The sequence below is a fragment of the Coenobita brevimanus genome, chromosome 21 (assembly GCF_032717465.1).
Source record: "Coenobita brevimanus isolate Jiangsu-jjx chromosome 21, ASM3271746v2, whole genome shotgun sequence".
Taxonomy (NCBI): domain Eukaryota; kingdom Metazoa; phylum Arthropoda; class Malacostraca; order Decapoda; family Coenobitidae; genus Coenobita; species Coenobita brevimanus.
The window spans coordinates 5,827,912-5,841,988 of record NC_136974.1 but is presented as its reverse complement, the minus strand read 5'-3'; the positions used below and the strand labels follow the sequence as shown (position 1 = coordinate 5,841,988).

General features: G+C 41.6%; 1 protein-coding gene across 1 annotated transcript in view; it reads left to right on the top strand.

Annotated features, from left to right (window-relative positions):
- The window catches only part of LOC145392093 (dynein axonemal heavy chain 5-like), a 266,709-nt gene that overhangs the window by 201,307 nt on the left and 51,325 nt on the right, over window positions 1–14,077 (top strand). Inside the window, exons 71-76 of the mRNA XM_080266547.1 lie at window positions 888–1,056; window positions 1,505–1,660; window positions 2,147–2,302; window positions 4,331–4,487; window positions 8,336–8,466; window positions 12,312–12,565. Of these exons, the coding sequence (XP_080122673.1) occupies window positions 888–1,056; window positions 1,505–1,660; window positions 2,147–2,302; window positions 4,331–4,487; window positions 8,336–8,466; window positions 12,312–12,565 (1,023 nt within the window). The remainder of the gene's footprint in view (window positions 1–887; window positions 1,057–1,504; window positions 1,661–2,146; window positions 2,303–4,330; window positions 4,488–8,335; window positions 8,467–12,311; window positions 12,566–14,077) is intronic.

The following is a 14,077-nucleotide window of genomic DNA, read 5'->3' as shown; positions in this document are numbered from 1 at the left end:
AAGTAAATCAGTCGCTATGTTGATCATAATTATGTCTCTTAGTCGAGATATTGATGCTTAGAGAAGCCATGGCACTTTACTCCACAAGGCCTTGCATTACGTTAGGACAGCGAAGCTCATATGTCCTGTATGCGGGATTTCCAGGGTTGGTATTGGCAGTTTATGATCATCGTAACTGTCTAGAGTTCTCTTATTTGCTGCATTTTTTTTTTTATTGGCGATGTATACAGTGTGTAACTTCTAAAAGCCAGTATTACCAGAGAAAATCATTATTCAAGTGTCTACAGCATCTGTACATGTTTTTAACTTCATGATGTTACCCCTACTCATAGTTTTTGTGACCCAAACCGATGGTACCAGTCGCTACGGCCAGCACCTTGAACGAGATGTATTGTCAAGCTGAGAAGGATTAATAACACGGTGTTCCAGCCCTAGTTATTTATTACACATGTCTTTACCTTATTTCTTTCTGCCATAGATGTTTTCCCAACACTCCCATAGCTTGCATATTTATAGCTTGAGAGTATCAACCCTTTCACCGAGTTGGCGTCATCTTTGTTTTATTCTAGCTAACTTATCTCCAAAAATCATTCATTCATTCATTGCCAGACGCCATGCATCCCAGACGGGGTGGCCAAGGGCTTAGAGTTAAATGTTTTACAGAGAGGGGCACTAATCCTTCACCAACCCCACTTGACACGTAGGGATGCCAACAGCATCTGGTGTTCCCAGGCGGTCACCCATCCAAGTACTAACCAGACCCAAGTGGGGAAAAATCATCCTAGTTAACAGGCTGGCATACTAAGTGTAGAAATAAACTCGTAAGAACAGATGCTAAAGAAGATCCTAAGCCAGTGAGAATACGACTGGTTTATTGGTGACTGCAGGCTGGTGGGGGACGTGCTGCTGACGACCGCCTTCCTGTCGTACGCGGGTCCCTTCAACCAGGAGTACCGCAGCAAGATGATCAAGGCGTGGCGCACACTCTTCAACTCGCGCAACATTCCATACACCGCTGACCTAGACGTCACCACATGGCTCATCGATAACGCTACCGTAAGCTCTGTTTCCTGCGTTTCTTCTGACACACACACACACACACACACACACACACACACACACACACACACACACACACACACACACACACACACACACACACACACACACACACACACACACACACACACACACACACACTGACGATCATTCACGTGAGGGAACAACACTACACCTTTGTGCTGGCCTGGTGGTCTTGCTTGGTGGAATCGGTATAGACTGTATCGATGCTGCAGGTCTCCTCAGCCACAGACCAAAAGGCTTTCCAGTAATAACAATGACAGTTTAGTTAAATACAGATTCAAATTCTAGTACTTAGACTGGACATGGGAATTTTACTCTAAAGCCTAGATAACATTAGGTGAGGGGAACAAAATGCCTAAAACATAGATTACATTATATAACACTTTCTCAGTTTGTTAACTGTTGTTGGTGTCGCCTCCAGGTGTCTGAGTGGAACCTGCAGGGTCTACCGAATGACGAACTGAGCATCCAGAACGGTCTGATCGTGAGCAAGGCGTCGTGCTACCCACTGCTGATTGATCCGCAGGGGCAGGGCAAGATATGGATCAAGAACAAGGAGGCCATGAACGAACTCCAGGTCGCCCAGTTATAAGCCAGTTTTTATTTACCAACTCGTAACATTCTCACGTCTAGTACACTGAATATACACCATTGTGCATTATAAATATTTTGTCTGTCGCTTCCAGTTTACTAATGTGTGAGTAATACTTAACTTTGTGCATTACCTGGCAAAATTATCTAGGGGTTCATTAGAAGGTGAGGTGAGCCCATTGCCCACAACGACGGTATAGATTGAAAGCTGAGTTATATTCTAAATGGCTTGAGATATTTCGTAATCCATTTCTCTAATCTTTTTTTTTTCTCACATTCCGCCTGAGTGTCCTCTCATATGTTACTGATGCAAATTGAGTTGACATGAAAAAACAATATTAACTTACAAAAGAAAGTTAAGGTGTAATCAGCAAAACAAGTGGCTAAGGAAGAGGTGCAACGAAATCTCCATAGCCACTTAGAACTGAACCCAGTATACTCTGAGGAATAAATCAGTCTGCCTTCCCCTCAGATCTCGTCACTGAACCACAAGTACTTCCGCACCCACCTGGAGGACTCGCTCTCGCTGGGACGGCCGCTGCTCATCGAGGACGTGGAGGAAGATCTCGACCCCGTCCTCGACAACCTCCTCGAGCGTAACTTCATCAAATCCGGCTCCATATTAAAGGTACGCAGCCTGTATTCACACAAAACATCATAATACACACAAACACCATAATAAACAGACACAACAGTGCAGTACAGAGAATATCATAACAGCGAAAGAGCCATACAGCAGAACACCGTCACACAGAGAAAGAACACGGTACCACAAACAGAGAACACAAGAGTAAAAAGAGAGGGCACCATAATAGAGAGAGAACACCATAATACAAAAACAGAACACCATAATACAAAGAAGGAACACCGTAATACAAAAAGAACACCATAGTACAAAAATAGAACACCATAATATAAAGAGAGAACACCATAATACAAAGAGAACACAATAATACAAAGAGAAAACACCATAATACAGAGAACACCATAATACAAAGAAAGAACACCATAACACAAAGAGAGAACACCATAATACAAAGAGAACACCATAATACAGAGAAAGAACACCATAATACAAGGAGAACACCATAATACAGAGAAAGAACACCATAATACAGAGAAAGAACACCATAATACAGAGAAAGAACACCATAATACAAGGAGAAAACCATAATATAATGATACAAAGACAATTTCTATCACAGCACAGAAGAAAGGTACTACAGAACACATTGCCAGAACAACACTACACAAAGACAGATCACCACTATAGAAATGATACACAGTTTAATACAAAAATCATAAACCAAAAAACACGTTAATACAAAGAACACCATAACACAGAACTAAAACACCAAAATATAAAAAAGTATATACTGTAATGTACAAGGAGAGACAACTTAGTGATATTTACAAAGTCCAGTGGAACGACAAAATCTTTTCGTGTTTGAAAGAGGAGGTTGAAGTACATTGGGACGGCTGATTTATCTACATTGTATTATTTTTAATCTTTACTACACACACACACACACACTGATTTCTGTGAAGTGTTTTTCATATTGTTTGCGATCATTAAATAATCTTTGATTAGTTCATGCTTCGAGAGAATGGCGATGCGTCTTCCGCCATAACCTCTTACACCCTACCTGTCCATCCATCTTATCCTTGGCACTTCTCAGGTAATGAAGGTGTTCTGTATTGCCATGCTTTCTTATTCATTATCAGAGTATGTTTGTATACTTCTTTCGAAAGGTTTTATAGCACCCACTTTCCAGGTTGATTTGTCCTCTATTGATTCCTGCATCCCTCCAAGCATCATCACCCATCACGTACGGCCTTCACGTCCACCTAACTCATTCTACCATCCATAATCATACAAAGTGTCTCCTAAGATTCGATTTATGCAGAAAGAATTATACAGTGGTGATTGGCAAGATTCCCAAGGGAACGTAGGAGGGGCACGCAGCTACAGGATACTAATATACCTCTCTGCAACTTGTCATGATGATTTATGGATATACAAGAAAGTGCGATCCTTAAAATTTGTACGTTTGTATGGTTCGACCTTTGACTTCACAAAACCTCATTGAAGAGCTAAATCCAAAAAAATATATATATATATATTTTTATGAGGATGTTTACCCAAGGAACAACTATGAGAAGTATGAATAGAATCGGTGAAGAAATTAAGGAACGGCACCAAAGTGAAAAGCGTTTGAAAAAAAGGAAGAAAGTGGTGAAATACGATAGTAAACAGAAAGATACAGATAGACAGCTAGAGAAAAAAAGATACTGATAGACAGCTAGAGAAATTTAAAAAAAAAAAAGATAAAGATAGAAAAGTAGACAAATAATTGGAAGCCAAACAGACAGATAAAAACAGTAACAGAAAGCTAAGTACAGACTGATAGATAAATAAAACAGAGGTAGCAGACAAACCTTTAAAAACCTACATCTGCTTTGCCTTGTTCCTATACGTGTGCAGCTGTAGCAAGGCACATGGAGTTAAGTTTATACTGTACACACGTCATGTCCAAGAGACGAAAGGTTCACAACGTCTCTTTTTTTTTTTCCACATCTGTCCGCTCTTCTCTGAGGTCCCTAAGCAGCTTCCACTACCATGCAGCAGAAATTATAATCTAGTCCACGATGTCAGGTTGTGGTGGGTGACAAAGAGTGTGACGTGATGCCTGGGTTCATGCTGTACATCACCACCAAGCTGCCCAACCCCGCCTACACGCCAGAGGTCTCGGCCAAGACGGCCATTATCGATTTCACAGTCACTGTCCACGGCCTTGAGGACCAGCTTCTGGGTAAGTGATAAACAACTAATATAGTGTGTGTGCGTGTGTGTGTGTGTGTGTGTGTGTGTGTGTGTGTGTGTGTGTGTGTGTGTGTGTGTGTGTGTGTGTGTGTGTGTGTGTGTGTTTTAACATGAAGAAGATACCTAACCTCTTTCAGCTCAGCTGATGGCCAGGTGTAGTTAGACTGAAAAGTTGATTTGTCCTATAACCACAAAGACTTGTAGCTGCCTCATAACTAAGGTTTATTGAACTTCATGAAACAACGACTTAGTACTGAAATTGTGTGAGTTGCCCAGTTTCGTCAGGTATAAAGGAACCACCTATAACATGTTCATGGTGTCAGAAATCTCTTTTGTTTTGTATTGCTTACCAACATACGATTATATTTAGTTTAAGACTCGCCATTGTGTTATTAAAAAAAAAAAAAAAGTTTCATAACTCTCTCTAATAATGCTTTTAGGACTTGAGAAATTTTGACTTTCATTCTCGTTGTCGCCCATGTGATTTTATCAGCTTAGGACTTCTTCCTTAGCTTTTATCATTCTTTTTATGTGCCTGCCCTCCTCTCTTCCTGTTTCTCCCATCTTTCCTGTCACTTCTTATTGCTTTTCTTTCTTTTACAAGTGGCTTGACATTGAGTGACAAGCCAAATGGTTTCCTGTAAGCCAAGAAACCATTTACAGCGCTGGATGGTAACCATATAACCAAACAATACGTGCTCCCTACGTGTCAACAAGTAGGTTGGTGGAGGGTTAGTGCCCCTCCCCGTAAAACAAATAACTCAAAGTCAAGTGGCCACCCCTTACGGGATTATGGGGTCTGGCAATAGATAAATAGATAGATAGAGTTACTTTCCGCCCTGTAAGTCTTAATGAGTCAATCGTTTGGCTGGTAATTCCTCCTAGAAGGAATCGTAGAATCACGAAGGTACAACTCAAGATTCTAACACTCAAGGGGTTGTGGGGATCAGCTTCAGAGTCATCTAAAAATGTACTGATTTTTCTTCATCTTTTATTAACCTCTTAGCTGCGAATTACTTAATTTGTATTTCATCTCGGTTAACCTCTGACAAATTGACCATGCTCAGGAATAACATAGGAGACCAAAAATGTTAAAAACTATCAACTTAACGTATGACCAAGAATCAGGACAGTCGTACGCTGTTCCAATTTAGGATACGTGGAACGATTTGATTCACCTCATAGGAACTCGCCGCAGCCAAAGGGTTAAGTGTATACTCCTTGGACAATTCTCGTTTGAGGTCCCAGGGGCATTTTCTCCCTTAACATCCTTTCCTAACTGGTTTATTATTTTTTTAAGAAGGCAGGCTGATATTCTTTTACAAGGTACTACGTAATCCGTGTCCATATCTGTCCCCCCATGCTCGGAGCAAGTCCATTATTACATTCTAGCTAACCAGGCGATATTATTCAACTGAGAGTGAACCAAAAAAAACTGAGGGTATTTAGGAGATAAAGATACATAGAAGAGTATACTGAAGGGCTAGAATAACTCCTAAACCCACGAGAATACGACCCAGTGTTATCTCCCGGTCAGTGTTATCTCCCAGTGTTATCTCCCAGTCAGTTTTATCTCCCAGTCAGTGTTATCTCTCGGGTAGTGTTCCCAGTCACTGTTATCTCCCATTCACTGGTATCTCCCAGTCACTGTTATCGCCCAGTCATTGTTATCTCCCAGTCAGTGTTATCTCTCAGTCACTTTTTTTGGGGGGAGGAAGAAGGAACCAAAGGCTGAGCCCGGATAACAATTCCTTCCATTAAAAACAAAAACAATACAAAAATGAGCCAAATCCAAGATCCGATCATTTCGAGATGCCTCGACACATTGAGTTTGAAAGACTGGAGATCATAGGAAGCAGGAAATACAGACAGAGGGAGACAGTTCCAGAGTTGAGCCGTTGCATAAATGAAGGACTGCAAGTAACGGTTAACTCTTGCATTAGAGAGTTGGACAGAAAAGGGATGAGAGTTTGTTGCTAGACGGGTGCTCCGCAGTCGTTGTAGAGGTGGAGAGATGCAAGCAGACAGTTCAGAGGTGCAGTGACCATTGAAGCAGCGATAGAAAAGAGATAAAGAGGCAACAGTGCGGTGAAGAGACAGAGGTTGAAGGGAGCCAGTAAGAGGAGGAGAGTTAATGAGACAAAAAGCCATTGACTCCACCCTGTTGAGAAGAGCTGTATGTGGGGAGCCTCCCCACACATGGGAGTTGTACTCTAAACGTGGGCGAATAAAACCCGTGTATAGAGTCAACAACTGTGCAGGGGTAAAGAAGGCAGAGTCGGCTAAGCACACCTAATCTCTTGGAAGCAGATTTTACAAGAGATGCAATATGATCTTTCCAGGATAAGTCCAGAGTGAATGAAACCCCAAGCAAGTTCAAGGATGATGCAGGGTTGAGCTGGGTATTATTAAACATTAGTGGGTACTCCTGTGGAAGATTCTGATTGGTTGTTAGGTGTAAAAACTGAGTCATTGATGCATTAAAAACAACAAGATTATTTTTACCCCAGTCAGAGATACGAGCCATTAGGTGTGCCATAGCCTCATCCCTTGTTTGCTGAAGTAACTGCTGAGATGGTCGTTGCGGAAACCGAATGGAAAGGTGAAGGGTGGAATCATCAGCGTACGAGTGGATAGGGTTAGATGTACAGCACAGAAGATCATTGATGAATAAAAGGAAGAGAGTTGGTGATAGGACAGAGCCCTGAGGAACACCGCTGTTGATAGATCTAGAAGAAGAACGATGACCGTCTACAACAGCAGCTATAGAACGACCAGAAAGGAAGCTATAGATGAAGGCACAGATAGAAGGATAGAAACCGTAAGAAGGCAGTTTCGAAATTAAAGATTTATGCCATACTCGATCGAAAGCCTTTGAGATGTCAAGTGCAATGGCAAAGCTTTCACTAAAGTCCCGAAAGGAGGATGACCAGGAGTCTGAAAGGTAGGTGAGAAGATCGCCAGTGCAGCGTCCCTGACGGAACCCATACTGACGATCAGAAAGAAGGTTGTGATAGGAAAGATGCTTTAAAAATTTTTCTGTTAAGAATAGACTCAAAAACTTTTGAGATACAGGATGTTAAAGCAATGGGACTTACCTCCCAGTCAGTGTTATCTCCCAGTCAGTGTTATCTCCCAGTCAGTGTTATCTCCCAGTCAGTGTTATCTCCCAGTCAGTGTTATCTCCCAGTCAGTGTTATCTCCCAGTCAGTGTTATCTCCCAGTCACTGTTATCCACCAGTCACTGTTATCTCCCAGTCACTGTTATCTCCCAGTCACTGTTATTTCCCAGTCACCGTTCTCTCCCAAAGTTACCTGCCATGATCTTTTTAAACTAACTTGGCCTAAAACTGCCGTCTTCCCATCATGCTTGCCGAGTTGTAAGAATTCAGTGGAACCAGGATATGCTGCTTGTCATGAAATAATGCTATGGAAAGGATACAAAGAGGTGGTATCAGGGGCGTACCTAGAGATCTGGGGGCCCGGTGGGCTTGGTTCTTTGCGATGCCCCCCTCCTGGGGGGGGACAGCAAAGAACCTAGCCCTCCTCATTCTCAAAACTTATCTAATATCTCAGCCGGGATTGTCTGGATGATAAATATATATATATTTAAATATTAATAAAAAGCTTATAAATATTTAAGGCTTTTGGTGGCCCCACTCAACTGAGGGCCCGGGGGGCAGTTTCAAACAGCCCCCCCCACCCACCCCCCTCAGGATCGCCACTGCGTGGTATTATCTTTTTTCTGTCACTGAGCTACGTGAAATGAGCTACAGTGGGACGAAAATCTGAGCCAAGTTAGAGTAGAAAGAGTATAGTCAGTGTTGTCACCCCCAGGCCGAGTGATCCGGACGGAGAAGAGTGAGCTGGAGTGTGAGCGAGTGGCGCTGATCGAGGAGGTGATGGAGAACAAGAGGAGGATGAAGGAACTCGAGGACAACCTGCTCTTCCGCCTCACTTCAGTCCAGGTTTCACTGCTGTTGTATTGTTGCATAGGGTGTGTGTGTGTGTGTGTGTGTGATACCATTTACAGTAACTATCGCTCCCCCAATGCTTTTTCGGAACCCAGTGTATTTGATTCCATATCCACATAGTTGAGTAACCTTAACCTTGCCCTTAGCACCGAAATTACCATTTTGGGTGATATTAACATACAGTACATAATGTTGAATGGTTATTGCATTCTGCCAGGACTGACGACGCTGATCTTGAGTGCGAGCTATTTACAGAATCGTTTAATCTCACCCAGCTGGTTAAGCAACCAACCAGAATACCTGATAATCCTGACAATAATGTCCATCTCTTGGATTTATTCTTGACAAATAATCCAGATCAATACAGGATAGAGGTATTGTGTCCACTTGAATCTTCTGACCACAATCTCATCAAAGCCTCATTAGTTAACCCTCCCACACCTCCCCGTTCTGAACCTGTCAGAGTGACCCGATGGCACTTTGATAGGGCAAACTGGGATGGACTTAGAAATTACCTTACTGACATTCCATGGCAGTCTCTTCTCTAGTGATCCCAATTCTACCCAGTCCCACATTTGCGACTTAATGCTAGCTGGTATGGATTTATTCATACCAAGTCAACAGTTCATTAAAAGGTCGAACTCTCCAAAGTGGTTTGATGGCAACTGTGCCAGAGCAACAGCCCAAAAGTCATTAGCATATAACTCTTACTTAAAATCAAAAACATCTGAATCACTCTCCCAATTTAAAATTGCTAGAAATCATGCGAAAGCTGTAATAAATCTAGCTAAATCAAACTTTCTTCAAAAGCAAGCATCAAAACTACTTAACAACCCTAATGACAATAGAATATTCTGGTCAACTCTTAATTCTTTCAATAATAACTTTAATAAGTCATCATCCATTCCCTCACTAAAATCTTCAGATGGCAACATTACAAATAACCCACGTGCGAAAGCAGATATTTTTGCCAGTACATTTGCCAGAAATTCTACCATAGATGATGCCAGCCAGAACGTCCCAGTACTAGAACTTGACTCTCCCGAAATTATTCCACTTAAAATACAGACAAGATACGTAAAATCCATCCTAGACAATTTACTCACCAACAAAGCTCCAGGCCCAGATGGAATTCCGACAATTGTTTTGTAAAAGTGTTCCCCTGAACTTGTCTCTGTTCTAGCTAAATTATTCAGACTAAGCATACGTACTTCTTTATTCCAAAATTCGTGGAAAGAAGCAAATATCCACCCAATTCCGAAGAAAGGAAATTCCTCTGACCCTTCTGATTACAGACCAATAGCAGTCACATCTTCTCTTGGTAAGGTATTTGAAACTTTAATTAATAAGCACATTGTTAAACATCTTGAATCCAACAACTTAATTAGTGATAGACAATATGGTTTTCGCCACGAAAGATCTACCATTGACATACTCAATCTCCTACCTCATACCATCCATCAATCAATTTATCTACATGGTGAAACTCATGTAGTAGCTCTTGATATTTCTAAAGCTTTCGACAGAGTATGGCACCGTTCCCTGCTGTCCAAACTCCCTTGCTATGGACTAACGTCTTTTGCTCCTTTGATTTCTTCATATCACAGTGACAGGAAAATAAGAGTAATAGTAGATGATGTATACTGTATTCCAATTTCCACTCGATTAACGCCGGCGTGTTGCAGGGATCAGTTCTGGCCCCAACCCTGTTCCTGGTTCATAGTAATGATCTCTTATCTGTCACCCACAATGCCATCCAAGCATATGCAGATGACTCATCACTACATAGTTCATTCACACTCAGACACCCATTTACAAAGTCTAATATCTCTACCTCTCAACTCAGTACAGCCATCTCTATAAATCAAGACCTATCTACGATCAGTGAATAGGGACAAAACAACCTTCTCATTTAATGCTAGTAAAACTAAATATATACAATTTACTAATAGACAGATATTGCCAGATTCGTATATTACCTTCAGTACTACTAATATTCCCATCTCCAAAAGTATTGAAATTCTCGGCGTCTCACTTAACAGTGCCCTCAGCTGGACCTCTCATGTTAGATCACTTGCTAAAACCGCCTCAAAGAAACTTGGATTATTGTACAGAGTCCGTAACTTCTTCACTGACGAGCAGTTAGCTGTAATTTATAAGAGTCATGTGTGCTCTCAGCTTGAATATTGCTCACCCTTGTGGAATGGATGTGGAGAGGTTGCATTAAAACAACTAGACAAAATTCAGAACAAGGCTGTTAGAATTATTTATAACCCTGCCGTTACAAATAAACTACCTCCCCGACAAGTAAGAAGGAATGTTGCCTCCCTTGCATTATTTTACAGATATTTTTATGGCAAATGCTCAGATGAAGTTGCGTACATGGTGCCACCTCTCCATGCCTTCCCTCGTGCTGTACGGGCATCTGGTAGCACTCATGGCTGGAATGTCACTCAGCCATATTGCAGACCTTCTGCCTATCAGAATTCTTTCATTCCCCGTACTGCATCTCTTTGGAACTCGCTTCCCCAGAGTTGTTTCCCTCCAAACTTCAACCTACAGCTGTTCAAGTCTAACTGTTACAGATATTTTATGAACAGAGGACACCAGTAATCTGGTGTATGGATTATTTTTTTTTTATTCACTTGTTTTTCCTTCCTCCGTTCTGTTATTTAAAAAAAAAATCTAAAGAGGTCAGTTTCGAGAGAAACATGTCATGGCCATGCATGAAAAAGAAAAAAATAATAATAAATGAAAGCTACAGTTTAACAACAACAAAAATCAATAAGAAATGAATAATTTGCGTATAAAATATGCATTTTTATTTGCATTTGGATAAAAACTGTTATGTACTAGACTTTCATTATGAAAGACATTTATATGAGTGGGGTGGAGGGGGGAGGGGAAATGGGAGATCAAGGATGAGATGGAGGGTTGGGATGGAGAGATACAGGAGAGAGGGGGTGTGAGTTGAAGAGAAGGCGGTCTGATGGTGGAGGGCAGGGGGACATGGAGGCGGTTCCCTTTCTGGCCACCTCTTCGGAATAAGGGCGTCTGGTTATAGATAGATAGATAGACTTTAAACTATCTGTGTAGGGAGAGATCATCAAGGCATTTTACCAAGCTTATTAGTCTGGACAGCGAACGGCCATCATTCAACTATTAATGCTTCGGAATAAACCAACCAGACCAAGTATCGTACCCTTTGCTTTGATATTATGTTAACCCTGAAATCCGAGGACGTCTTATCCACTGTATTGAAGACGATTTTATTAAGGTTAAGAAGGACGCCTGGTGGTAAAGATGTTAGAAATTAACCCTTATCCTCTCTGCAATAGGAGGTCTGCCCATCGCTGAATAAAGTAGTCTGGCGGATATGAATATGAATATGAAATGGGCATCATCTTATTTAACTGATTATCCATCTAAATCTGGTGACACATGACCTACTTATTCTCGTCGCCTCCAAACTATTATATTCAGCCTTGGAACTACTTTGGAGCTGGAAGTGTTAGATATGGCCTGTATTAACTCCTTGTCTACTAGATGTCCGTCCTACACTACACAAAATCGTCTGGTGGCAGTCTAAGTCAAATAATGTCATTGTAGTGAAGTGCAGGTTTAGTCACTCTTTCCGATGGAGTATTTTTTAGTCCTTTTGCATTCAGACGATTGCATTCACCCTAGAACAGCCCTCTAGGAAGGAAGGAGTCAGTTGAGGTTGTATCTAATCTCTCCAGCTTACTCGAAAGTCGCTCCCCAGCTGAATAAAATCGTATGTCGTCAGCACTGAGTCATTTACAGCAACCGTTCCTCCGTTTCCCCCACCCCACCTTCAGGGTTCGTTGGTGGATGACGAGGACCTGATCAACGTGCTGCAGGACACCAAAGCAACAGCACAGGAGGTCAGCACCAAGCTGCATATCGCCTCGGAGACGGAGCGTAAAATCAACGGTGCACGGGAGGAGTACCGCCCCGTGGCCACCCGTGGATCCATCCTGTACTTCCTCATCACAGACATGGCCGTCGTCTCGAACATGTACCAGACTTCTCTCAGGCAGTTTTTGATCCTTTTCGATACCTCCATGACCAGGTGGGTGTCAGTTCTCATGATTATCGTTCGTGTGTGTGTGTGTGTGTGTGTGTGTGTGTGTGTGTGTGTGTGTTTACTATTTCGTGATTTTCCACGTTTAATAAAATCATGCGGTAGTAATAGTTGAAACACCAAGCTCATCTGAACGTGCACTCAGTGGACCGGAGGAGTTCGACCACTTCAACCGGGCGCTTCCAGAGGTGTTTTGCTGAGGTAATGTTGAAGGATTGGCTGTGATGTGGTGGTGAGATGCATGAGATCAGTCAGTAATGGTGTGGAGTGGCTGCATAATTATTTGGTAGCAGAAGTGAGAGAGAGAGAGAGAGGATATGACGTACTCGGGCTGTAGGGGTTAACCACATCAGTACAGGGATGTCCTTTTCCATTTTATACTTTCTCTTTGACTGAAGTGGTGAATCCTGTAATGGTCACGTCTTTCCTGCTTTATTCAGACGAGAGGGAATCATGAGAGCCAGAGAGTGCCAATACTGTCCTCATTATTCCTCTCACGACAGGGAAAAATATAATAATTATTCCAGCTAACGCCAGACGATTTTATTCAGCTGAGTGAGTCACAGAAATCCTGGAATATTAATCTGTTGGAGAGAGTTAAAACCATAAAACCCTCAGACTTTATCCCCTCCAGAGAAGACTATAAAGAGATGAAAATTCAAGAGCTGCTTAAAAGACTTATGAACGCATTACACCTCAAAGACTGAAGGGTGTAGCAAGAGGTAAGACAGACTGAGAGAGACTGTTGTACACCTGGCCAGTTACGTATTGTACAGTTTAATGCACGAGAGACCAAGACTGCCGATTGACATTTACACCGATAATCTAGACCAAAGGGGGATGATGATATATGGACAGTGGATGCTATAATTATTAACTGTTATCAGTGTCTTATCTGAGTAACTAACACTGCAGTACTCCCCAGGTTGGCTTCAGCCAAATGCAGTCCTTGCGAATGAACATAGAGACACCCTTCAGGATTAGATGTGTCTTTTAATTAGCTGGATCGCATTTCTCAAGCTTTAAGAACAACAAACAATTAATACAAACAATAAGTATTATAAAAGACCCAAAGTAGCAGAAATTTTATATTTTGAAGTATTTCATGGAATAATTGTTTGAGCTTGTTAGTTGTACATGGCTGAGATTAAAAGAAGGAAAAGGTAAAACATCTTTAAGACTGGCGTAATTCGTAGTGATGGTAAAGCACTTCTGTTTGGTTTGGATAAATGGCCAATGAATGCCTCCTGTAATTTCATATTGTTCTCTTACTATAACTAGTGTGAATTTGTATTTCTCGTGTATATGCTTAAAGTAGCTTAATGTACTGCGAACATAGTCTCACAAAGACTTAGGTTTATAATATGGCAGTATCGCTCAGGGTTTTTTTTTTTGTCCATCTAAATAAGAGAACTTTTGATGGCTTTCAGACATCTACAGAGACAGCTTTTCAAAAACAGACAACTATTACGTTTCATTATTCTTCTAACAACCTCTGCC